At 39.8% G+C, this 26,603-nt stretch overlaps 1 protein-coding gene across 1 annotated transcript; it reads right to left on the minus strand.

The window, feature by feature from the left end:
• Positions 1-9,306: 9,306 nt before the first annotated feature.
• On the minus strand, positions 9,307-14,172 carry LOC115732925 (4-coumarate--CoA ligase-like 9). The gene is made up of 6 exons (XM_048281307.1): positions 13,046-14,172; positions 11,821-12,010; positions 11,025-11,170; positions 10,857-10,924; positions 10,049-10,151; positions 9,307-9,429 (listed from the first exon to the last, which is right to left on the minus strand). Exons 1-6 carry the CDS (start codon positions 14,102-14,104, stop codon positions 9,307-9,309), a joined length of 1,689 nt encoding a protein of 562 aa, XP_048137264.1. The 5' UTR covers positions 14,105-14,172.
• Between the last annotated feature and the right edge of the window lie 12,431 nt (positions 14,173-26,603).

Below are 26,603 nucleotides of genomic sequence, written 5' to 3' on the forward strand. Positions count from 1 at the left end.
TCCCTTGCAGCAAGATTCACTAGCTATATTTATATTTTGGACAGTGTGGTAGGGATAAATTTTTGCTTCCTGTGGAGGCTTCATTAGTTCAACAGGTATCTGTATAGAGCATAATTATCATGGGAAATGGTAACAAGTTTTAGAGTCTGAAAATCTGTTAGTGGTTGGTTAACATATATATATATATATATATATATATATATATATATATATATATATATATATATATATCAGGTGAAAAATCAAGATTAGGAAAACAAACAAATTTTTTAGATCTGTGCTTGTAAAATAAGATGTATTTCAAACTATTCTACTCTCAGGATTGGTAATTTGGCAGTATTTATGTCTCTTTGAATCCTCATACTACCCTACTAGCACTTAAGGCCATTATCGAAATGGAAGTTTAGGCGCTTCAGTTTTTAATAAGCATACAGCCTACAGGAAGGTTGCTGTGGATTTTGAACATGGCTACAAAATGGCTCCAGGTTTTCTGGAACTGTGAGGAGTTGGAGATGATTAACGAAAACTTGGTCTATCAAAGAACCATTGACAAGAAGGTTGGAATGGAGAGGGAATTTTCAGTACTTAGGCATGTAAGTATCTGGTGTCGTCCCCCAGCAATATTGCTTGTATTGTTGACGCATATGATTAGGAACAAATGCATCACTATCGCATGTGTAGCATGTGATTATAGCTACACTCACTAGGTAACTGTAAGGATCATGTTCAGAATATATCCTGAATCTATAAGCCTGCCTTTTTTTTCCTGCAAAGTTAAGTTGCTCACAGTCGATATGGTGGCTTCATCAGTATAAAATGGCTTCATCTTCAAGATGTTGTACCAACAACAGGATTATCTTTTAGTGTTGTGCTGTTGATATGTATAAGATTAATAAATGTCTATCAAGTAGCATTGCTTGTTCTGAATTCAATTTAACGTAAATGTTTGAAAGGTATATAAATGTTTCGTGCCATCTCGATTTGGTCTGAATTCAATTGAACAGCACTAATGTTTTGCAGCATTTTTGCCGTTGAAAATCAGAATGGGAGGCGCTTTACAAGATAAATTGATATACCACGTTCAAGGAGATGGGGGACCCTGCAAACCCCACTTGATCAATCGTTCAGACTTTCTCGGTTTCTCTCAAGGATGGCTGCCCATGTCCAGGTGGGACGAACTTAATGCGTTTTTTAAACGTGCAGGGTAAGAATAAATGTCTCTCTTTTAGAAATGGAAGTCGATATGGACAAGATCCTTCACATTGCTTAAGCATATTTTAACTCTTTGTTCACTGATTTAAAGTCCGTCAATTCCGTCAAATGCAGGGCTCTTGTCACCTTTGGTTTGAATGCCTTATGTGGAAGGACAGTGACATCAGACGGTTCTGTCCATGGACGTTGGAATTCAAGCAATGCTGAGGTTCTTTTGCGTTACACAGTGAATAAAGGCTATACCATCCATGGATGGGAGCTTGGTAAGCATAGTTATGCTTGCTATTGGCTCTCGTAAGGATAAATTATTCAGTATTTACACCGTAAATAAAGGCTATACCATCATATACATGTAAAGATATACTGTATTAGTCAGTATTTACTTTGGATTAAGATGTTACAATTTCTTCTTTTGGTGACTATAAGATCTGTCCCTGAATATTTATGTCTTATTACTTGCTCATTCAATGGTAAATATAAATTCTAGAAATTAATTTTCGTTTTAGTTAGATTTAAAATCGAAAATTCAAAAAATTATTTTACCATACGATCATTACAAATTATAAAATCGTCCCGTGCTTGGTCGTCACAAGGTTCGTCGCTAAAGTCGTTCCGTTTTTTCGTCGCAAAATTAATTGCTAAAGAATAAACAAAAATTCGTCGCCAAAAAAAATTATGTCTTCGCTAATTTATTGCTATTTTCGTCACAAATCACTTTACTCATGAAAGTTTTCGTCGCAAATGCCGAACATTAGTTGCAAGAATTTACCGACGACTTTAGAATATTCGTCGCAAATTTAGCGACGAATAAAATTTCGGTTGCTAATTCTTTCAAAAGAAACGTGGCATTACCGACGAATTTGGCAAGGATAATCATTTGTCGGAAAAATCGTCGCCGAACTTTGCGACAAACAAGATCGTTGCTACTTTGCCACGCAAAACCAGTCGTCGCAAAGCTATAATTTGCTACGTAAAAGGATTTGTCGCAAAGTTCGTCGCCAAATTGCGACGAACATGTTTGTCACAAATTTCCCACGGAAAGTATCCGTCGCACAGTTCGTCACTGAATTTTCGTCGCCAATTAGCTACGGAAAATTGTTCGTCGCTAATTTAGCGACGACTACTTTTTCGTCGCTAATTTACCACGAATGTATACCGTCGCACAATGTGCCGCTAATTTGCGACGAAAAATTTCGTCGCTACTTTGTGACGGATATTGGTTCGTCACAAAGTTCGTCGCAAATTGGCGACGAATGTTCAACTCTTCGTCGCTAAATTTTGCGACGCCGAATTAGCGATGAATATTTATTTGTCGGAACTTTCGTCGCAAAATCAATTAGCGACGAATTTTGCCAAAATTTTTGTCGCAAATTTCGTGGCTAAAACCTAGTTTTTTTGTAGTGATGTGTATTGACGCCCCACCGTCAAGATACCACATTGGATCAAAGGTCTCACCAATCGAAAAAGATGAGAAGGAGTCCAATAGATTAGTAGCGGTGAAAGCATGGTTGGATCGTTGTCGACACTATAGCGCGGTGTGCCGGATTCTATTACATATCCGACAAGAAATATGAGACCTAGATCTAAGAATGCCTCCCTAGGTGAATGGGGTTACATAGGGCTTCAAACCACCACGAGGCCTACTAGAAGAGGGGGAGGAGCGATTAGCATAGGGGATAGAGAATGACTATGAATTGAATCTATCCTTGGAGGATTACCAACTCAATTGATCATCTAAGAACTATTCATCTTAGCCCCGATCAGACCTTCGGCCCCTAGAATTACATCCACCCCGAGACCCTCAAAATGGTGGATTAGGTGAAGTGGCATGACCATATAAAGCACAATGAGCATCGGATGAAGATAAGGGATTCAATTTTCAAAGAAATAGATTTTTTTGGATGAGAAGACGTGACCCCGGATCACTAAAGGAAAAAATAGTAGGGCCATTGGCGACAATTGTGACAAATGGATCATACTCTCAACGGAGCCAAATTGAGGGCTTGAATCAACAAGTCCTTATTAGAGACAGAGCAATTGATTGCGAGAAGGGAATCCACAATTGACTTCGGATACCAAAGATAGTCGGACATTGATTGATCGGGGTTTCTTAACAGCATCCTAATTGACTTTTAGTCCAATTTTCTTGGCTGCGCAACAATCGGTAAAGTGTCGTCCTAGAGCATGCCAAATCTCTCGATATGTTCGAAGGTCATGAACTTTATGGAAAATCTTGACTGTGAGGATCGAGTCAATCAAACTATGAAAGCATTTATTTGTCTTGACCCGGGTGGAATAGGAGCTATTGACCACCACGGTATCATTTTGTTCATGGAAAAGCTTTCGAGGACACGGAAAAGATCCATCCACATGGCCCAGCAGATCGTTGTGGATTAAAATATGTTCAAACCGAGATTTGCACAAAAGATAATTGTTTGTATCAAGTTTGATGGAGACGGGACTAGTTATGTTGGGAAGAACAATAGAGGGAGAGGTTGATTGCACGGTTGTAATTCATGCAGCACCAAATATCGCAGCAGTAGAGAAGAGGAAAGAAGAGGTGAAAGTGGACGGAATGTTGTTGACAGGTGATGTGAATTGAGATTAACAAAAAGGAAAAACGATGGCCGAAGAGATGGTAGAGAATAAGAAAAAAATTAAAGGTATCGAACATTATTGAGATAGTAATTGGAGCAAGGGCATTATTGATTTAGGGTAAGGACGTTGAAGAATTTAATGTGTTCTCCTACTATGATATCGTGTTGATTTTTAGAGTTGGAGAGAAAATAACGACTAAGTGTTTATGGTAGCTCAACTCTAATTAGGATTATATGAAATGTATTTATAGGAGTGAATAATCATAATAAGGATATAGACAAAAACATAATTACAAAAGTAACCCATCATATATATAAATTACATATTAATACGCTAAACATGCTATTCACTTAGCAGACAAGTTTTCTACTCTTTGATTTTGTAGAGCTCGTCTTTGGAAAAACCATGCAAATGCATCTCTCTCTTTAGCTATGTTAGTTTAGACCTGTCAAAATGGATTGTAAACTCATTTTGTAACTTATATGACAAGCTAGCTTATTAAATGGATTAGACATATTCAATAAACAATTCATAAACGAGTTTACAACATACTTAGATTGACATTGCAATGGGTTAAATGAGTCATAACTCGATCTCGTGCTCATTTACTTGACACTCCCATCTCGGTTTGAATAAGGGTTTTCCTAAATTGGATTAAATGTGAAAGTATTTTAAGAAAATGAGTTGGGTCAGGGTATGAATTGGATATGAGTCGGGTATCGGCCACTAGATTGACATTGCAATGGGGGTAAATGAGTCTATTTAGGTCGGACTATTTATGACTCGATCCAAACTTGATCCGACCTACAGGTTTGACGGGTTCGAGCGCATGCATGCAAAGAAATCCAAAGAAAACCAAATAGAAAAACATTAAATACGTTAGCCCAGCGTCATTGGCGGATATAGATCGTGGCTATGTGGAAAAAGAATCCATTGATCATCACTTCATGTTACGTGGCAAAGCTTTTTCAAAGTGAATAAGACTTGTTTTGGTATAGTGTCCATCCAAGCAGACAAGATCTTCCCTTGCGTCAATGTCCTAAAATGCGTGCGAATTGATTGAGAGTTAGGTCTTGAGTAATATTAAATACAGCATACAGTCCCAGCCAAAAGGGGTATCTAGGGCTTCCCCATTCCTCACTATAATTTAAACTTGACTCGCTTTTCTCCTAATTAGAGAAAAAATTAAAGCATACACCCCTTTCTAGTGCTGATCACATGATAGTCAAAATTTAAGAAAACAAAATATTTGACTGATTTTTAGTCTCGACCCATGGAATTCTCTAGCACTCGCCTCATACGCAGTGTTGTGAGATCGATATCGTCGGATCAAATTTGTATTCAAGTATAAATAATACATACATGTCCGAACTATTAAGTAAGCGACATATCGGTATCTATGGTAGGTCGTATAATAAGACACAAGAGTTAAGCAACTCCTATCGAAACAGAAAACTCCAGCACCGTGCTACAATTATTGAGATAAACAATGTCATTATTATTACATGATTAATTGATCTTTTGTTGCTAATCTTGGGAGAAAATATCTTCAAGGCAGGCACCTAAATAATTGAGCGCAAGAACATGGACGTCACGTCGAGTTTTATAATCTGCAGCATCCATGAATAGAAACGTAGATATCATCCACATGGCAGCTCTATCTCCAACGGCAGAACCTCTCTCGTCGACTTTCGGGGTTGGTCTGTGGGAAATATTGCTAGATTTGCAAGCTTCCCCTTCAATAATGATGGTCGTTGTCGAGAACCTAATAAAGAAATCCTAGTACGATTATCAATGTTTGGCACATTTGTCTCCACTTAGGAGGAGGGATCTGCGCAGCATTTGCTTTCATTGCACCATGACTTTGGGCTATACACGAAGCACGGATCATTCCTGCGTGCATAAGCAGCAATTTAGGTCATTGGTCGCTTCGTGAATCCTAGATTATGTGTCCTAGCAACTGTTCAAGTCAAAAACCTAACCACTTCCCGTCGAGATGAATGGTAGAAATTGCTGCTCTCTATCGCCAATAGATTCTTGAATATTACGTTTCGCCATTTCGCAATAACCCTAAGGGATGATCGAGCAAATGATGACGAAGGGATTCCCTCGATGCCTGTGCCTTAACGCTTTCTCCAAGATGATTTACCAAAGTTCATGGAATTGACAAGCTCTACATGGCATGTTGCTATATGTACGTTTTCCTCGAGATAACGAAAGATCAATCGACCGAACATATTCAAGTGACACTATTAGTCTGCATCATCAAGGGCCAGCGCCATGTTTTTTTATGTCCGAAAGTTGCATAAAGTGCATGACTGGATGAGCTGAAGAGACATCATTATGTTGCCAATTCACCATATTATAACGCATAATAGGACGGTTCTCATAGATAAACGTACGTCTTTTTCCGATATTTAGAGGGGCAAAGTTCGGCTTCCCCATGATTCGAGCATCTGCAGCCAATGGGCTGGGAGCACGTCCGAGGCACAAAGGAATTCGAAATCGAGAAGAAAGCGATCATGGAGCCCATTCCTCGGTGTCCTTTGTTGCTTGACCTTTTGCCCTTGAGTTGGAAACTAATGTGGTGATCATGCCACGTGTCGAAGTGGGTACCAACCACAGTCGTAGGGCAGCTACAAGATTGAGCTAGAGAAGGTATTGATGTAGAGATAGAGAGAGATTAGACAGATTACGTTTTGGGGGCGTGTGTGATGACAACCAAGAGAAATGACTAGAATCACTATGACTTTAGGACCAATAAAAGAGAAATGTAACGCACCACTTTTGGGAATATCTTCTTATCTGGATGCTCCATTTGTGTAAAACTTACGTTTGACACAGTCTTTCTCTCTTTCGGTGTCGCCTGCGAATCAAAGGAACTTCCTTTGCTTTGCTAGAACGTTCTTTCATCACATCATCATTAAAGGTTAAGGTGATCCTAAAATCGATTTGAGTGGTAATACCGTTGGAATAATCTTGCTGCAATTCGAGAAGTAGAGGATTTCGGGTATGATTTCTGCTCGGTGCGGTTACTCGAAGCTGGGAAGCCGCGAGGAAATATTTGTTCCAGAATCGAAATGGATGACTTGCTTTCGATCGGATCAAGAAGGTGAACTCCTCATTTGATGTGCGAAAACTAGCACGTGACATCGTCAAATATAGGAAAAAAAGGGGAGATTACAGTGATTAGAAGAATATTGGAACTTTGTAATGCCAAACGACCAACAATTTCGTTCCTTTTTCGTCATGCAATATTCACGATAGATTCTTGTCATGTGGTGATAACAATCCACTTATCTAGATATTCACCAGCAGTTTGTTACTTTACTTTTAATACCTAACGTTGCTCCTTTTATAACACCAGGTGGCTGAAGGGGTTGCAACTCTAAACCTCAAAAAGTAGGCATAATTTATGGTTACTGGATGAAAGAGCATTTAGTTTGCTTAGAGAAACTAAGACTATTCCATGTTGCATGCTGCCATTTTCATCAGCTTCAACCCTAAATGCAGCTTCATGTCCGTTACAAATTCTGGTATTATCATCATTTATTCGAAGCTGACATGGGCAGAGATTTCAGGTGAGAGAGAGAGAGAGAGAGAGCATGAAGATGGAAAGAGAGAAAAGTTAAGGGATACCGACTTATATTAGGGAATAACCGTGCGGTTAAATAAACGGCGGACTTAAAATAATGATGCGAGAGAATAGCTAATCTCTTTGAATGAGTGTTCAACCGAAAGTTACAGATTTTTTTACATTCTCTCCATGTTGCAGAAGGATTTGAACATGCGGTCATGTCCAGCTGAATTCTTTCGGTTTCTTCTCATTCTCCAGCTTCTGAAGGGGAGATGCAAAATCACAAGGTCAAGTATTCGATCCAAACACGGTTTCGACTTTAAGGTTTCTCACTTAATTAAGGGTACTTTTTTTCCTGCTCATCTGTCTTTATTTCATCTCCTTAATGTACAAAGCTCTAGAGATGATGGCGTCGCTTTATTCTGGTCTTGTGGTTGATATCATCTTCTTGACTTGGATCCTTTAGGTGGATATCATGTTTACCTACCGTTTTTCAGATAAGTCGGGCTTTCCAACGTGTCACCATTATCTGCTAGATTGCTTTCTAGATTTAGTGATGTATTCAGGTCAGATTGTGATGATGTTGATCACAACATCTTAATTTTTCTGTGTTCTTGACAATTTTTTAGTGCTGTAATGTAGGTTTCCCCATCCCCAGCTTATCTAGTTTGAATTAACAAGGAAGCTTTTCTGCTTCTGTTTTTCTTGTTCTTTTTTCTTTTTTGGGGTAGAGACAGGGATCAAACCAGAAACCAAACAGAGTCTCAACCACAGCAAAGGGAACTGAAGTATGACCTATGAACGGATTTCCTTGTGATCTAAAATATTTTTTTTTGGAACAAACGTTATCTAAATTTGAAGTGTGTCGAAGACTCCTCCAAGAGATTAGAAATCAAGACGTAGGTTTTATTATGCACACATTCATGTAACTTCTGATTTGCTACACCAGACTAGGCACAATCAATGATTGTCGTTGGTACTGCGGAATGATTCGGTATTTCAACTAAAGCTTCATATTTCAAGCTAATGGAAGAAGTTACGGGCATATTGTTGAATCCGATAGTAGCGGCCATAGTCCCAAATTTTGCAACAGAGGTATCATTGCCGATAGGAATGATGCTCGCGATTCACGTTACTCGAAAACGTGCGAGCATCTCTTAATATGGTCAGTCTTTTCCAACGACATAGAGTGAACGACGTACAGTACATACTTTCTTCTGCCTTCTGAGGATATTCCAGTTTTCAGTCTTCATCCAACATGTCCACACTCGGTTTCGAAACCAATCGAGCAGGTCAATGTCTATCTAAAACCATCTGCCAACGCATCTACCAACTATATGAAGAGAGCCAACTCGTCATCTCTAGCTCTGAAGCCAAACGCAATCGCTTTCCCGCATGGTGGTTGCCTTGGTTGTTTTGCATGAGCAATGCAACTAGCTCAATATTAGGATCAGCTAATTAGACCGACGAAACGAAGAAGAGAAGTGGATCATGTATCAAGCAGGCCGTTGTTATGAGCCGCTGTATCACCTTCCCTTCTCACATCATTAAAAGAACATGACCTGAATTGGTGTGTTAGGTGCATCATGAAATTGCGTAGAGTCATGTGTGAATCTCCAGCTAGTTTGGATTCAAACAATTTAAAGAGATAGATCCCCTTTTGCTTAATTCTTACCAATATTTAGTTACAAAGAATTGAGTCTGGAAATGCTTCTGCTTGCAGTTTATGAAGGGGGAATCCTAATGTTACAATATAGGTTACTAACGAAAACTCAGAGGACAGAAACGAGGACCTTAAAATGGTGTGTCAGTTTAGTCTCCCTTCACTTCAAGGAACAGCTTTTTTTTTTTTTCTTTTCTTTCAGCTCTTGTATGAACAAATTCAAATGGATTACTACTTGGTGGTAATGCCCTGGTGTCTACAAATTAGCCGATCTGCCAGATGCAGCCAGAACAAGTTCTCTCCTCAAGATCTTCCCTGACGGAGATTTTGGGATGCTACTGATGAAAGCTACCCGCCGTATCTTCTTGTATGGAGCAACCTGCAGCGAATACTCAAAAGTAATAATTTGGATCCACCAAAAAAGCTGTCAACTCTAGTTTAAAATTGGGGCTAAAATCCTATATTCGTGTGTATGCATTCCTAAAAACTGTTGGAAATACGGTTCCCAGGAGTCAAAACATTTGAACAAAAAGAACACCATCATTAGATGACCCATAGGGTATGCTAGCACATACATATCAATAGCATGCACAGATTAATAAGCAGATGAACTTGTATGCATGAGATGGAATGAGTGGAAGGTCCTGTGTCTGCTTTCAGTCCAACAGTTCTGCATAACTCCAAGAACATCCAAGTGGAGAGGAAGAGGCACTACTCAATGGGCTGTTACTTTTCTTATTTTTCCATCTCTATCGTAATAGACGGCATCAAGTGGAATCTGCTTCCTATCATGTTATGTAGCTGGAAAAAGACCCCGGATACCAAGTGGTGATTCTTTTGCAGCACAGAGCATAAGATAGCAGCACCTCGGTGCAAATTAATGCAGATATATACAGCATCTTAAAGACTAAAGGCACCCTTACTATAGGTTTAGAAACAGTCATCTCCCTGCTTTGTGGGAGAGAAAAGTGCAATCACTGAGTGGATTAAAAAATTACCTGTTTAGCAATGAAGTCCATAACCTGAGATTCAGTAATTTTGCTTCCAGGTTTTCTAACCACAAAAGCCATGGGAATCTGCCCTGCTTCTTCATCAGGATAACTGCTTCCACATAATCACAAAACACAGAAAAAGTGGATCAACAAAAACAACATATCACTCCTGTGCAGTTAAGAAAAGGCAAGAAGATAAACAGTCTAGGAAATACTGATGAACCTATTTTATAACAGAAATTTGACTGAAATGCTCATATATAACTGATGTATCGTCCTCAATCAGCAATAGTCCCATGAAAAATGCAGAGCACATCCTACTAAGAGAAGCCACAAATTTTAAGGGTGTGGGAGAAGTTTGAGATAGAACCCAGCAATTCATACAAATCCACCAAGGATTTAAAAATTAAAAGGAGATAAGAGTTCTGACTCCTGCAGAATGTCATTTGAGCATCAACATCACCTTTATCTCAAACTAGTTGGGGTCGGCAGTCGATGAAACAAAAAATAAATAAAATAAAAGCAAAACCGATTGGGGGAAAAGAAATAATTATACAAAAATAAAAATAAAATATATAAATATGAGAATATATAAATATGTATAGGGAAAAAGGACCAAAAAGGACAGTCTGGAATATAGGAATTCTGCCCCTCCACAATGCTAATAGCTTTCCTCCACTCCATCCTAAGACAAAGCGTACGCCAATCTATTTCCCACTTCATTAAATCTTGTTCTACTACTTTTCCCTAGGTAAGTTTTGGTAGAATGTAATTTGAGTGATAAGAAAAAAATTAAGCTAGTGAAGATGCATACGGAATCACAGCAGCATCTGTTATATCAGGGTCGGAATGAAGATGATGTTCCAACTCAGCAGGAGCAACCTGAAAGATGCATGCGATGATCCATCACCAGTTGACAAGAAAAGACAACAGAACACAAGCCAAAAACCATCCAGGGAAAATGCCATGTCGAGCTAGTCACCTGATATCCCTTGTATTTAATCAACTCCTTCAGTCTGTCCACAATGAATAAGAACCCCTTGGAGTCAATATAACAAAGGTCACCAGTCCTCAACCAACCATCCGAGTCAATTATCTCGGCAGTTGCCTTGTCATCCCCTACATAACCTGCAGCTCCAGTCACCTATTTTTAGCACAAATTCTAATGGGGGCATTTCAGATAGTTTCTATTCAATGGATTAATGAGCTCAATCATTTTTTATTGATAAAGGATAAACAATAGTCGAAAGGGAGTAAAAATACTTGCGGGCAATTATTATTTGCATAGCACCATGTATAATGCAGCTACCTTTCCAGGAAGCAGTTTGAACTTCCTCTTCACAAGGGAACCTAGAATCTGGCCACCATAGATTCATTTACTATTATTTCCACAATGAATAAACCAATTGCCCCAGTATCGGCTGTTATAATTACTAATCCTCAGAATTTCGATCCACAATGACCAAAGGATGCAAAATGTCAAAAGGTGAAGTATACAGAACATTTGACCAAAAAAAAAAAAAAAAGCATACTGAACAATATACTGTTAAAGGAAGATGAGTCCAAAGAAGCAACAATGAAACACTGTAATGTATATAGAGTCCTGAGATCAACAGCAGATCAAGTAACATCCCACCTAGAGAAAGAGCCTTTTTGTTGCTACGCAAGATGCACGAAAATTGATGGAGAATCTTTGATCACAAGTGTCAAACTAAAAGCAAAGGAAGGTGATATTTCCACACAGTTCAATCAAGCTCCTAATTATGGCCAATCCTTACCTTTCATGATAGTTGGGCCTCGCAGCCATAGCTCTCCTCTCTGACCAGGAGGCAGGGCCTCCCCAGTGGTAGGATCAACTATCTTTGCTTCCATATTTTCAGCTATGCGACCGACAGAACCATGGTGGTTTGCCTCATCAGGCCCCAACATCCTAGTTGCCCCGCCACAAGTCTCTGTCAGACCATATCCCTATTGCACAATGAGGGTTTCAACCCTTTGAGATAGAAATCTGAGTAAGTATTAACGTTGAGTGTCTTTGTCTTCAAACGTTGATCATCTTAACTCAAATATCAGCAGAGCTGAAACAGAAGTTTGATAGTTTCCCAGACTAGTAGGCACAGGCAGCCATTTGCTAGTACTTGAAAAAGTACCAGATGAGATTTCTTTGTTTGACAGAGGAGTAGAAGTTAGAGCTTAATAAACTAGTTATTGCTTAAAGGAATCGTTTGAACCCACGTGTTCCAATCACTACATTATGTTACTTTCAGCCAATCGTTGGAATTACTAGAAATAAGTTGAAGAACACTACGGTCATATCTACAATGATCCAAACCTGACCACGGGCGCTTGGGTTCCAAACGAAGCAACCAAACTCGCCAACTTGGTTGGACAGTTTTATAAATTTCGGGTGTCGAACTCAACCACATTCCATTGGACTCAGGATCTAATAATGCACCACTTGCCGGTATGCCCGCTCCTAGGACCACAGTGCAAGAGGAAGGTGCTCATGCCGGCCTCCACTGTCTCCAAAAAACAGCAGTCAAAGCTGACAAATATGGGAGAACTCTGCTTCTCCATTTATCACATGTAAAAGCACCATTTCATACTATTCAGTCTACGAATGTCGGCCCAAATTAAGAGAGGTCGCTGGTGCTGGGTCAATGTCTAAGCATTTCAAAACCAGGAATCACGAGGGTTCAAATTCAAAATTGAACACGTTGATCATTAGTTTAATCAGGCATCCGTCTCAGGGTTTGTTGCAGACTAATAGCATTCGACCAGGTATTACTTTATTAGATTAGTCAAAAAGCCAGTAGACGACAATGGGGTGTTACCAAAATCGGTTGACCAGCTCTAGAAGCCAATCATTTTCAAGGTAAACGGTGTCACACTGCCGGTCTGGATAAACAACTAAGCGTTGACGAAAGTGTCTCAATTTTGATTTTCATTGACCGTACCGAATGTCCTGTCGGAGTTATTGTTCGCAAATAATGATAAATTAACCTGGCCGATCTGCACGTGGGGGAACCTGTGTCTGAACCGGTCAGCGACCTCCTTCCCGAGCGGGGCGCCGCCGCACCTTAGCGCCTGGAGCGAGCTCAGATCGTACTTCCCCGTGATCTCCGACTTCACGAACGCCACGATCAGTGGCGGGGACACCGGCATGTACGTCACTCGGTACTTCTCGATCGCCCCTAACATCGCCACGAAATCGAACTTATCCATCAGGACCGCCGTCTCCCCGAGCGCGAACGCTCTGACCAGCATGAAGAACCCGAACACGTGGAACAGAGGCAGCGTGAAGAGGGACACGGGGTTGGGCACCGACTCGTCTCGCTCCCCCTGCAGGTGATAAAGCCCGGCGAGCAGCGCAATCAGATTGCGGTGAGTCAGCAGGACTCCTTTGACTCTGCCCGTCGTGCCGGACGAGAACAGGATGGCCGCCGAATCGGACTGCTCGACCCGGTTCGGAGGCATGGCCTCCGCCGCGGGACCGTCGCCGCTCCAGCCGTACCCAGTCAGCATGGAATCGAACTCGGGCGAGTCGAAGAGGACGGTGCCGCGCGGGACCCTAGGTAGCTTGGGAGCGATCTGGGAGGTGGAGAAGGCGATGGTGGGCCGGCAGAGGCGGCACTGTTGGGCGATCTCGGAGGGAGAGCCGAGAGGATTGGCGGGGGAAATGACGACGCCGATGGAGAGGAGGGAGAAGTAGACGACGGGGACGTGCAAGGAGGGAGGGGCGAGGACGAAGGCGACGTCGCCCTTGGAGAGAGAGAAGCGGGACTGGAGGGAGAGGGCGAGGGAGCGAACTCGGCGGAGGAAGTCGGGGTAGGAGAGGCGGTGGCCGGAGGGGGCGTCGACGAGGAAGGTGGAGGAGGGGGAGGAGGAGGAGGAGGAGGGGGGGAGGAGCGAGAGGGCGTAGTGGGAGATGGAGAGGGGTTGGGAGGTGGGAGGGAGAGGGACGTGGGGGCGGAGGCTGTGGAAGGTCTTGGTGGTGGAACAGTAGCCGCTGTCGGGGTCGACGGCGGAGGAGTCGCCGGAGGCGCTGGCTTGGTAGGCCATGGGAATGGTGAAGGAGACGGGAGAGGAGTGGGGATTGTGCTGGTTTTGGATTGCTTCTCTTCTGTTCTGATGATGAACGTTGGACCGCCAGAAGAGTCTGTGGCGCGCGAGCGTTGAAGTTGAAATATCAAGTCTGTTATCATGACGTCATGATCCGGAAAAAGCCAAGCTGACCGTCCCACCAAGTCAGACCGTGGAACCGTCAGCGTCAACTCTTCAGCGTCAACTATTAACCACAATTTTTCGCTGATCCGATTTTAAGATTTTGACTGCCTTATTTTTTATTTTTTTTGTTACTTTTATGTACTTTTATTGTAATCTAAAATTAGAAGACAAAATTATAAGAGAGCTCATATGCTCTATATATCCACGTGATATGATTATTAGCCAAAAGTCCATGTCTTACATGTACCATAGAACTTGGGACCGGACCGCCCGGTCACCAGTCCTATTTATTAGGACCGAGAATCGGACCCCCCCTCAAGAACCGGACCAACCCCTTGCGGTTCGATCCAGTTTGCACACCCCTATATCGAGCTAATTTTAGCCGAAAATCACCGATGTGGACGTTGGTTGTCCTACGTGCAAAGTTGGTGCGACGTAGATATTATTTTTATAATTTTTTTTATATTGCTCATTTGGTATTAATTTTTTGATTTTTTTCTTCTTCTTTTTTCTTTTTCTTTTCTTTGCTTTTTTATTACTATGGCTCGGCGAGAGTCATCGACAAACCCTTGCCATCCACGGGTGAGGGGCGACGACCCTCACGGCCATCATCGGATCTGAGCGAGGGCTCGCCGGCCCTCAATAAAAAAAGAGTAAAGAAAAGAAAAAGGAAAAAAGAAGAGAAAAATATTAAAAATATTGAAAAATTATAATAAAAAGATCTCCACGTTAGTGCTGGTCATCGTAGATCGGGTCACGTAGGACGATCGGCTTCCACGTCGGCGATCTTCGACCAAAATTATGACTCAACAAATGTAAAAGGTTTATGACTAAATTGACAGAATTAAAAAGTTTAACACTGAATTGGTACTAATGCAAAAGGTTTATGGCATTTCTACACTTTTTGCCTAACGTTGTCTCCAGCATCTTTGCATGCAATAGGATTATTCAACGGTTTTACATGTGAACTCTAATTCTCACGTGCTGACAATAAGCATTCAATTGTTAGCTTTTTGGCTAGGGTTGTAAATTCAGATCGTTCATCTCATTTTCCCCCTTTCTTTCCTTTTGGCATTGCACAGATTTTCGATAAAACAACAAAAGCGATGAAAGTGTGAATCACACTTTAGATTTATTTTTCATCGGAAAAACCCAAGTGAATTTAGGCTAGTCATCAATGACAAACACAAAATATTCAAAACCAGAATTACATAAAATTGGACTTGTTTATACATAGGAATGAATTACAAATAAAAGAAAAGATGCACAATGACTAACAGACTCAAAAGGCAATTGATGAGATTTGCCTACAAGACATGACTCACAAGATACCGACCAAGAACTAAAATTGCACACACTTTTCTATTTGGATGACTAAGACTAGCATGCCAACGAGTGAGTGAAGTAAAAGAAGCCACGCTAGGATGCAAATGAGATGATACCAAGGAGTTGAGAATTGAATAAAAATCACGAGAAGAATCAGCATGGAGGAGAACTTTCTTGGTTCGTTGGTCTTGCAAAGAAAAGGATGAACCATTAAATCAATAGTGCATGTATTTGTACAACAAAGTGAGTAATTGGAGAAGATTGTGAGTAAGATTAAGGACATGATAGACATGAGATAACAGCAAAGGTCGAGAATCAACCTGTAAAAAAGCTTTACCGATTTGCTTAATAGGCAATCAGCAACCATCACCAACCGAAAGTTTTGTCAAATCAAAAAAGGGTCTAGGATTTAGAATTTTACCAATGCAACTAGTCATGTGTATTGACGCCCCACCGTCAAGATACCACATTGGATCAAAGGTCTCACCAATCGAACAAGATAAGAAGGAGTCCAATAGATCAATAGCGGTGAAAGCATGGTTGGATCGTTGTCGACACTATAGCGCGGTGTGCCGAATTCTATTACATATCTGACAAGAAATATGAGACCTAGATCCAAGAATGCCTCCCTAGGTGAATGGGGTTACATAGGGCTTCGAACCACCACGAGGCCTACTAGAAGAGGGGGAGGAGTGATTAGCATAGGGGATAGAGAATGACTATGAATTGAATCTATCCTTGGAGGATTACCAACTCAGTTGATCATCTAAGAACTATTCATCTTAGCCCCGATCGGACCTTCGGCCCCTAGAATTACATCCACCCCGAGACCCTCAAAATGGTGGATTAGGTGAAGTGGCATGACCATATAAAGCACAATGAGCATCGGATGAAGATAAGGGATTCAATTTTCAGAGAAATAGATTTTTTTGGATGAGAAGACGTGACCCCGAATCACTAAAGGAAAAAATAGTAGGGCCATTGGCAACAATTATGACAAATGGATCATACTCTCAACAGAGCCAAATTGAGGGCTTGAATCAACAAGTCCTTATTAGAGACAGAGCAATTGATTACGATAAGGGAATCCACAATTGACTTCAGATGCCAAAGATAGTCGGACATTGATTGATCGGGGTTTCTTAACAGCGTCCTAATTGACTTTTAGTCCAATTTTCTTGGCTGCGCAACGATCGGTAAAGTGTCGTCCTAGAGCATGCCAAATGTCTCGATATGTTCGAAGGTCATGAACTTTATGGAAAATCTTGACTGTGAGGATCGAGTCAATCAAACTACGAAAGCATTTATCTGTCTTGACCAAGGTGGAATAGGAGCTATTGACCACCACGGTATCATTTTGTTCATGGAAAAGCTTTCGAGGACACGGAAAAGATCCATCCACATGGCCTAGCAGATCGTTGTGGATTAAAATATGTTCAAACTGAGATTTGCACAAAAGATAATTGTTCGTATCAAGTTTGATGGAGACGGGACTAGTTATGTTGGGAAGAACAATAGAGGGAGAGGTTGATTGCACGGTCGTAATTCATGCAGCACCAAATATTGCAGCAGTAGAGAAGAGGAAAGAAGAGGTGAAAGTGGACGGAATGTTGTTGACAGGTGATGTGAATTGAGATTAACAAAAAGGAAAAACGATGGCCGAAGAGATGGTAGAGAATAAGAAAAAAATTAAAGGTATCGAACATTATTGAGATGGTAATTGGAGCAAGGGCATTATTGATTTAGGGTAAGGACGTTGAAGAATTTAATGTGTTCTCCTACTATGATATCGTGTTGATATTTAGAGTTAGAGAGAAAATAACGACTAAGTGTTTATGGTGGCTCAACTCTAATTAAGATTATATGAAATGTATTTATAGGAGTGAATAATCATAATATGGATATAGACAAAAACATAATTACAAAAGTAACCCGTCATATATATAAATTACATATTAATACGCTAAACATGCTATTCACTTAGCAGACAAGTTTTCTACTCTTTGATTTTGTAGAGCTCGTCTTTGGAAAAACCATGCAAATGCATCTCTCTCTTTAGCTATGTTAGTTTAGACCTGTCAAAATGGATTGTAAACTCATTTCGTAACTTATATGACAAGCTGGCTTATTAAATGGATTAGACATATTCAATAAATGAGCCATAAACGAGTTTACAACATACTTAGATTGACATTGCAATGGGTTAAATGAGTCATAACTCGATCTCGCGCTCATTTACTTGACACTCTCATCTCAATTTGAATATGGGTTTTCCTATATTGGATTAAATGTGAAAGTATTTTAAGAAAATGAATTGGGTCGGGGTACGAATTGGATATGAGTCGGGTATCGGCCACTAGATTGACATTGCAATGGGGGTAAATGAGTCTATTTAGGTCGGACTATTTATGACTCGATCCAAACTCGATCCAACACACAGGTTTGACGGGTTCGAGCGCATGCATGCAAAGAAATCCAAAGAAAACCAAATAGAAAAACATTAAATACGTTAGCCCAGCGTCATTGGCAGATATAGATCGTGGCTATCTGGAAAAAGAATCCATTGATCATCACTTCACGTTACGTGGCAAAGCTTTTTCAAAGTGAATAAGACTTGTTTTGGTATAGTGTCCATCCAAGCAGACAAGATCTTCCCTTGCGTCAATGTCCTAAAATGCGTGCGAATCGATTGAGAGTTAGCTCTTGAGTAATATTAAATACAGCATACAGTCCCAGCCAAAAGGGGTATCTTGGGCTTCCCCACTACAAAAATACACGGATTTAGTCACGAAAAATTTGCGACGAAAACAATTTGTCGCTAATTTCCGACGAAAATAGTGACAAAAATAAGATTCGTCGCTATTTGCGACGAAATTAGTGATGAAAAATGTCGTCGCTAATTAGCGACGAATATAGCGACGGAAAAAATTTCGTCACTAATTTGCGACGAAAATGACCACAATATATTTTTTGTCTCTAATTTGCAACGAAAATAGCCACAAAAAATATTTCATTGCTAATTTGCGACGAAAATAGCCACGAAAACTATTTTGTCGCATGTTAGCAACAAAAATGGCCTTGAAAATATTATTCGTCCCTATATACTTTGCGACGAAAATAGGACTCGTCGCTAATTAGCGACATAAGGCCAAGTTTCATCGCTAATTAGAGACGAACGTCTTTTTTCATCGCAAATTCTTTTCTTAAAATTTAGCGACGAAAATCAAGTTTCGTCACTAATTAGCGGCGAACTATTATTTTCGTCACAAAATTAGATTTAGCCACGAAATATTTGTGATGGAAATTATTCGTCACTAATTTGCGACGAAATTAGCGACAAAAAATAATTCGTGGCTAATTGGCGACGACAATAGCCATGGAAAAAAATTTGTCCCTAATTTGCGATGAAAATTATTTTCGTCGCAAATTAGCGACTAAATATATTTCGTCACTAAACTCCGACCAATGCCGCTAACATCGCAAATTTAGCGACGAATTGGCTTTGTGTCGCTAATTTAGCGACGAAAAATAATTTCGTCGCTAAATTTTGCTTGCTTTATTAACGACGAAACCATTTCGCGTCGCTAATTAGCGAGGAAAAATAGTTTGTCGCTTATTTCGTCGCTAATTAGCGACAAATATTTATTGTCGTCGCTAATTTAGCGACGCAAAATATTTCGTCCCTAAAGTTCGTCGCTAAAGCCACCGACGGTTTTACATCGTTGATTTCAAATTTCGTCGGTACATTTGTCGCTAAATTTGTACAAGATATTTTCGTCGCTAATCTCGTGGCTGAGTAAAATTTCGCTCTTTATAATGACATTACCTTCTCTCTCCGCACTCTTCTCTTTCGCCCACTCTCCTCTCTCCTCTCTTCGCCCTTCTCTTGTGCCTTATGTCTTCTCTCATTTCTATTCTTATTTGTGCCTTGTGGTAATTTATTTCACTATTTTCTTCTATCAATTGCCACAAGCTTCATGAATCTTAAGTAATTTCTATTTTTTTAGGTACGTATCCATTTGAAGGTCTCGCTAAGTGAACCTTGCAATTTTTATCAAATTGACTACTACTGCTACAAAAAGTTCAATCGGATGCTTCGGTAAGTCTTCTTGACATTGTAATTTGTTTTTTTCAATTTCAAAGTAAAATTGAGCACATGGATTGAAATAAGTTATGGTGTCTCTGTAAAAAAGTGTAGTAATGCACAATTAGTGACAATATTTGTAAGATTATTCCGTTGGATTATTCATATAGGGTTGCGGTGAATTGAGGAGATCCGTCGAGTTAGTGACGAAAAAAATATGTTCGTCACTAATTAGTGACGAAAATTGTTTTCGTCACTAATTAGCGACGAACTTTAAATTTCGTCACTAATTAGTGACGAAATTTAACGACGAACGTATTTTTTTCGTCGCTAATTAGAATAAATTCTTCTTTTTTTCACCATTTTCTTCTATGAATTGCCATAAGCTTCATGAATCTTATGTAATTTTTCTTTCTTTAAGGTACATGTCTATTTGAAGGTCTCGCAATCCAAGTAACCATTGCAATTCTCATCAAATTGACCGCTTTGTGCTATAAATATTTCAGTCAAATACTTGGGTAAGTCTTCTTGATATGATTTTTTTTTTCAACTTCAAAGTAATTTTTGCGTCACGGATAGAATTTTAATTTTTACGATTTTATGGTTTTAATTAAGAATATTAACTAGTAGATATGGTTTTTTAATATTTATACAGGCACAATGCAAAGAGATAGGGCTTTGATGTATAATAAGAACTTACCTGGACGACGAGGATTGATTGATGAGTTTAGTCTTGGGTTGGAATAGTTTTTGGAATTTGCTAGTAGTAAATTTGAGTTTATGGATGGAAATAAATTAAGGTGTCCGTGTAAAATGTGCAGTAATAGTAAATTTCATGTGTGTGACAAAGTTAGAGAACATATTTGTAGATTTGAGTTTACTACAAATTATTATAATTGGACTTGCCATGGTGAACCATTTATATCTGATGAAGAATATCGAAGAAGTGATCAATTTTCAGTTAGGGAAGAATGTAGCTATTATAACCAATTGAACCCATATCAGATGATGGTGATTGATGTAGCTGGTCAGAATTTCATTTCGGAATCGAACCATGCAAGTACTAGTTTTGCTTCTACATCCGAACAAGTGGGTACTAGCTATGCATCACAATTGGAAGAGGCGGGAGTAACAGGTATTGATGAGAATGTGCATAATGAAAATTTTACATCTAATCGGTTCTAGGAAATGCTGAAAGCAGCAGATGAACCTTTATGGGCAGGTTGTGATAATCACATTAAGTTATCAGTGACCGCAAGAATGTTAAACATCAAGGCAGAGCATAATGTGTCCGAGAATTGCTTCAACTCTTTTGTTGACGAAATGCGGGAAGCAATGCCTTGCGATAACATCATGCCAAGTGATTTTTATGACATGAAGAAGCTAGTGGATAACTTAGGTCTTCCAATTGTAAGGATTGATGTATGTAGTAGGGGTTGTATGTTATATTGGGCGGATGATGAAAGTGCCGAATCTTGCAAATTCTGTAGCCAACCGAGGTACAAGATTAGCGGGAGGTAGGGTCGTAATAGGAAGTACGGACTATGCAAGCAATTGTTTTATCCGCCCTTAATCCCCGGATCGCAAAGTCTTTATGCGTCTCAAGCCCATCTTGGACACATGACTTGGCATGCAAATCATGAAACCGAGGAGCGTCTGATATGTCATCCTTCGGATGCAGAGGCATGGAAACATTTTGATAGAACATACCCCGAGTTTGCGATGGAGCCTCGAAACATCGGGTTAGGTCTCTGTGTTGATGGATTTGCCCCATTTGGAAAATCGGGAAAAAATTATTCGTGTTGGCCGGTTATCTTAACTCCATACAATCTTCCACCTGGTATGTGCATGAAGACACCTTACATGTTTTTGACATTGATCGTGCCTAGCTCGCAAAATTCGAAAAAATTGATAGATGTTTATATGCAACCATTGATTGCGGAGTTACGACGGCTATGGGATGAAGGTATTCTTACGTATGATGTTTCTACTGATCAAACATTTGTAATGAAGGCTGCACTTCTTTGGACGATAAATGACTTTCCAGCTTATGGGATGTTATCTGGATGGAGTACAACCGGGATCTTAGGATGTCCGATATGTATGGAGAGATCAAAGTCATTCAAATTAAAACACGGTAAGAAGGCCAGCTATTTTGATTGTCACAGACAATTTTTGCCGATAAATCATACATTCCGAAGGAATAAGAAAGAGTTCATCAAGAATAGGATTGAAAGAACATCCCCACCATTGAGGTTGACAGGTGATCAAATTTGCGAGCGAGTGCATCATTTTCCGATTGTTGTTGAAAACCCCCTTGGCACGACTATTGCGTATCGAAGCACACATAAGTGGACTAAGCGTAACATATTTTGGGATCTACCATATGGAAGACCCATGTTATTCGTCATAATCTTGACGTCATGCACATAAAAAAGAATGTTTTCGACAATATCATACATACTGTGATGGATGTCACTGGAAAAACGAAAGACAATTTGAATGCAAGAAAAGATATGAGAGTTATTTGTGATCGGCCAGCACTAGATGTGGATGCAAGCGACGGGGACCAAAACCAAAAGCGGTTTACACATTGGACGGGGAGCAGAGACGGGTTGTTTGTCAATGGCTGAAATCTGTGCGATTTCACGATGGATACGCTTCGAACCTCGAGAGATGTGTTGATTTGAATGATTGCCACATAGTTATGGAAAGACTAATTCCAATAGCTTTTAAGGAACTTCTACCAAATTTTGTATGGGGCGCCATCACGGAGTTAAGTAATTTTCTTCATGATATTTGCTCGACAGTGTTAAAAGCATCACACATGGAGAAGCTGGAGAGAGATATTCCAATCATTCTTTGCAACTTAGAAAGGATATTTCCTCTATCGTTCTTTGATTCAATGGAGCATCTCTTAGTTCACTTGCCTTATGAGGCCAAAGTTGCGAGTCCCATCCAATTTCGCTGGATGTATCCATTTGAGAGGTAAAATATTTTTCTTAATAAATTTGAAATTATTTTATCACTTATTATGTTCTGATAAACTTTTTCCAATTGGAACTAGGTTCTTATATTATTTGAAGAGAAAAGTGAAGAACAAGACATGCGTTGAAGCTTCAATTTGTAATGCATATATTGTGGAAGAAGTGACAACATTTGCATCATACTATTTTGAGCCGCACGTGCGGTGCAAGAGACGGAGAGCGGGAAGGAATGATGAGGGGCCCATTGCTCCCAATTGCAAATCATTATCTATTTTCAATTATCTTGGTCGACCAAGCGGTGCATGTAAGTTTCGTTATTTAACAGACGAAGAATGGCGGACAGCCCATACATATATTTTGCTGAACTGTCCAGAAGTAGAGCCATACTTCGAGTAAGTGTACTTTTGCAAATATATTTATTGTGTGTCAAATATTTGCTAATATATAAATGGTATTTGTTAACAGGATTTTTCAAACTTCAATGTATGAACTACCATTTAATGAGTTTCAACGTTTGTGCGATGAAGAATTTGCAGCATGGTTCAAAATATATGTAAGATGCCTATGGACAAAAGGCAAGTTATTAATATTTTGTAAATCATTATTAAAAAATGTTATTGACTTTGCGTGTGTGCCTTCGGGTTCACAGTAATCATGATCAAGTCGAAGAACAAGGATTACTATATCATCTATCATGGGGTCCACAAAGAAGGGTACGAACTTGGCCAGCATATTTCATAAACGGGTACAATTTTCACACTCGAGAGTATGGAATGGGAAAAACTACAATGAATAGTGGTGTGTGTGTTCGATCATCTAATGATGGAAGTCCGAAAGATGATTTTTATGGCTTATTAGATGAAATCATAGAGATAGAGTACCCTGGACCATTAATGCAGGTTGTGTTATTGAAGTGCATGTGGTTCGATCCTATCGGAGGAATGAAGGTGCATACGAAGTTTAATTTGGTTGAAGTAAATCATAAGAAAAGGTATATGAAATATGAACCGTTTGTCTTGGCACAACAAGCAATTCAAGTATATTATGCATCGTATCCTAGTTTGAAGCGCAACAAAGCCGATTAGTGGGCTGTATGTAAAACCAAAGCACGAAGAAAAATCGAGGAACACTGGAAGGATATAGTGTATCAACAAGAGGAAGTTTGTAACACCGTTGAAGTTGAGGAATACAACATTCCGACTTTACGAGATCCTTGTGGAGCAGTAATAGTTGTGGATCCAATTGAAATTCGTGAATCAAATGTGGAATGTGATGAAGAATCTGACTTCGCGACGGAGGATGAAGATGAAGATGAAGATTAGGATTTCTGACACTTTCACTAATAGGACATTCGTTGCACATTTGCGATGACTTTAATTATGTTGTTGTTGTTATCGTTTTAAATTATTATAGTTATTGTTAAATATGTCTTGAATTTTATGTATTTAGTCCGGTTCATCATTTAACCCGACATACAAGATATTTTTTAGGTAAAGGACCCGATATATTTTTTGAGCTCTATTTAGACTGCGGCTAGGGTTTTTTTGTTCCTCACTAATTAGCGATGATATTCATGTTTCGTCGCTAATTACATTTAGCGACGAAATTAATTTTTCGTCGCAAATGAGCGACATTGAATAATTAGCGACGAACATTGTGCTTCGTAGCTAATTTGCTTATCATTAGTGACGAAATTCATGTTCTGTCGCTAATTTGCTTCTAATTAGCAACGAAAGTGATGTTTCGTCGCTAATTCAGTTTACCAATGAAATTCATTTTTCGTCGCCAACTAGTGTAATTAGCGACGAAATTAATTTTTCGTCGCAAATGAGCGACATTGAATATTTAGCGACAAACGTTGTGTTTCGTAGCTAATTTGCTTCTAATTAGCGACGAAATTGATGTTTCGTCGGTAATTTAGTTTAGCGACACAATTAATTTTTCGTCGCAAATGAGCGACATTGAATATTTAGCGACAAACATTGTGTTTCGTAGCTAATTTACTTCTTATTAGCGACGAAATTCATGTTTTGTCGCTAATTTGCCTCTAATTAGCGACAAAATTGTTTTTTCGTCCCTAATTTAGTTTACCGGCGAAATTTATTTTTTGTTTCTAATGGCCGACATTGAATATTTAGCGACGAACATCGTGTTTCGTCGCTAATTTGTTACTACGAAGTTGGCCACGAAAAGCTTGTTCATTGCTAATTAGCGACGTAAAGATAATTGCGTCGCTAATTTGTTGTCGCTAATTAGCGACGATAAATTAATGTCGTCGCTAATTAGCGACGAAAAATCTTTACGTCGCTAATTTGTTGTCGCTAATTAGCGACGATAAATTAATGTTGTCGCTAATTAGCGACGAAATTAATTTTTCGTCACTAATTAGCCACGAAATTGGTTTTTCGTCGCTAACCCTATCAATATAACCCACAGCACGACATCTTCACTTACCCCTTCACTTCTGCTTCTTCATTTCCTCCTTCGCTTGTTCTTCGTTTCCAAACCAAAAGCACATGCAATACAAGGAAAAAACCCAGCAAACTCAACACGTGCGACCCAACTCTGTCTCTCTCTCTCTCTCTCTGCCCATAGGACAACGTAGTCAAGACGGGTTTTTCCCTTTTAGCCTCGGTTTCTTCCTTCTTTCCCTTCTCGTCACGTTGGACAGCGAGGTGGTCTACGTGCTTCATCACCCATCTTTGCAATTCTTTGTGCCGGTGGACGCGGGGAAGCATTTCCGCTCGTTTTTCCTTCGATCAGAGTCGGTAAAGGTAAAACCTTGTGACGATCCGCTCAGGCTCAATTTAGGGTTTTTTTTGGGTTGAGAGGGGTCTTTGTTCTAGTGGGTATTCGCTATAATGATTGGTCAGAATTACTTTATTTGATGTTGATTGTGGTGGGGATTTGGGAGTTTTTTTGGAGATGGGTTTTTCGTCGCGTTGAGCAGCAAGATGGGTTTTGTCCTTTTTGGAGATGGGTTTTTCGTTGTATTAAGTTTGATCTTAAAAAAACTATTAAACGCTGCCGTAATTGTAATAAGTCCGTCGATAGAACAATCCTTGAGGGGTCTAAATATCAATTTATCGCTCGAAGATTGGAAGGACTAAAATCATGTTCTCTTGGAGAATGATGAAGTAGTAAATAGACAATTTGTAGTAGGAGATTGGTTATCTAGTTTGATAAGCTCTGACTAGTGTCTATATGCTGAAGAACATTATCCTCTTCCATCCTTCCTCTCCATTCTAATCCTGTTATTTTCTTTAATGAGACACGAGGACAAGGATCCACTATCTAATAGCCTAAATACAATTGTGGGGATGCTTGATGTCTCGGTAGAATTCTTGTTGATCGGTGATGAATCTCAACTTTAATTGATCCGTGTAATCTTTGGTACCTTTGCCCTCGCCCTAATACATTTCTCCTCGGGAGCAATTCATAAGAAAGAGCAACACAGCAGCTTGAGATCCACAGATCCGAGGTCGAGACCCCCAGCCTTGATTCTCGATTCGACTAGACTCTCCGCAGCGTTCAAGGGTACGTGCTCGTGAACTATGGATCCATGAATTTCATTTATGAGCTTTACCTTGGTTTTGCCATTGTGCTACTTGAGTATGGACCAAATGCATCCAAATGCATTGCTTCAATGATCCATGCAGCAGCTATAGGCTACTCAAGTATAAACCCGAGAATGGTGATGAGGTTTGCGTTGTACTAAGTTGACGCAGGCACTACAAATAGAAGATGCAGACATGGATCTAAATTAAAGACTCATCACAAAGGAAGTTTGTTTAATTGTGCTACTTTGGGGTGAGGTAGGCATGTGGAAGATAGTCCTGTATTGACAAAATTAAAGGTAAGCATTCTTTGTGCAATTGCAATGGGCACAGAAATACTTGATTTGATTTTTCACGGGCTTTATGAAATAGCTCATTTT

This window comes from Rhodamnia argentea, chromosome 6 (genome assembly GCF_020921035.1).
Source record: "Rhodamnia argentea isolate NSW1041297 chromosome 6, ASM2092103v1, whole genome shotgun sequence".
Taxonomy (NCBI): domain Eukaryota; kingdom Viridiplantae; phylum Streptophyta; class Magnoliopsida; order Myrtales; family Myrtaceae; genus Rhodamnia; species Rhodamnia argentea.

Coding starts and splice junctions, on each gene's coding strand:
- LOC115732925 (XM_048281307.1), bottom strand. CDS start 14,104: ATGGCCTACCAAGCCAGCGCCTCCGGCGACTCCTCCGCCGTCGACCCC. Junction 11,171..11,820: donor AGGCCCAACTATCATGAAAG/GTAAGGATTGGC, acceptor CTGGAGCTGCAG/GTTATGTAGGGGATGACAAG. Junction 10,152..10,856: donor ACAGATGCTGCTGTGATTCC/GTATGCATCTTC, acceptor ATGTGGAAGCAG/TTATCCTGATGAAGAAGCAG.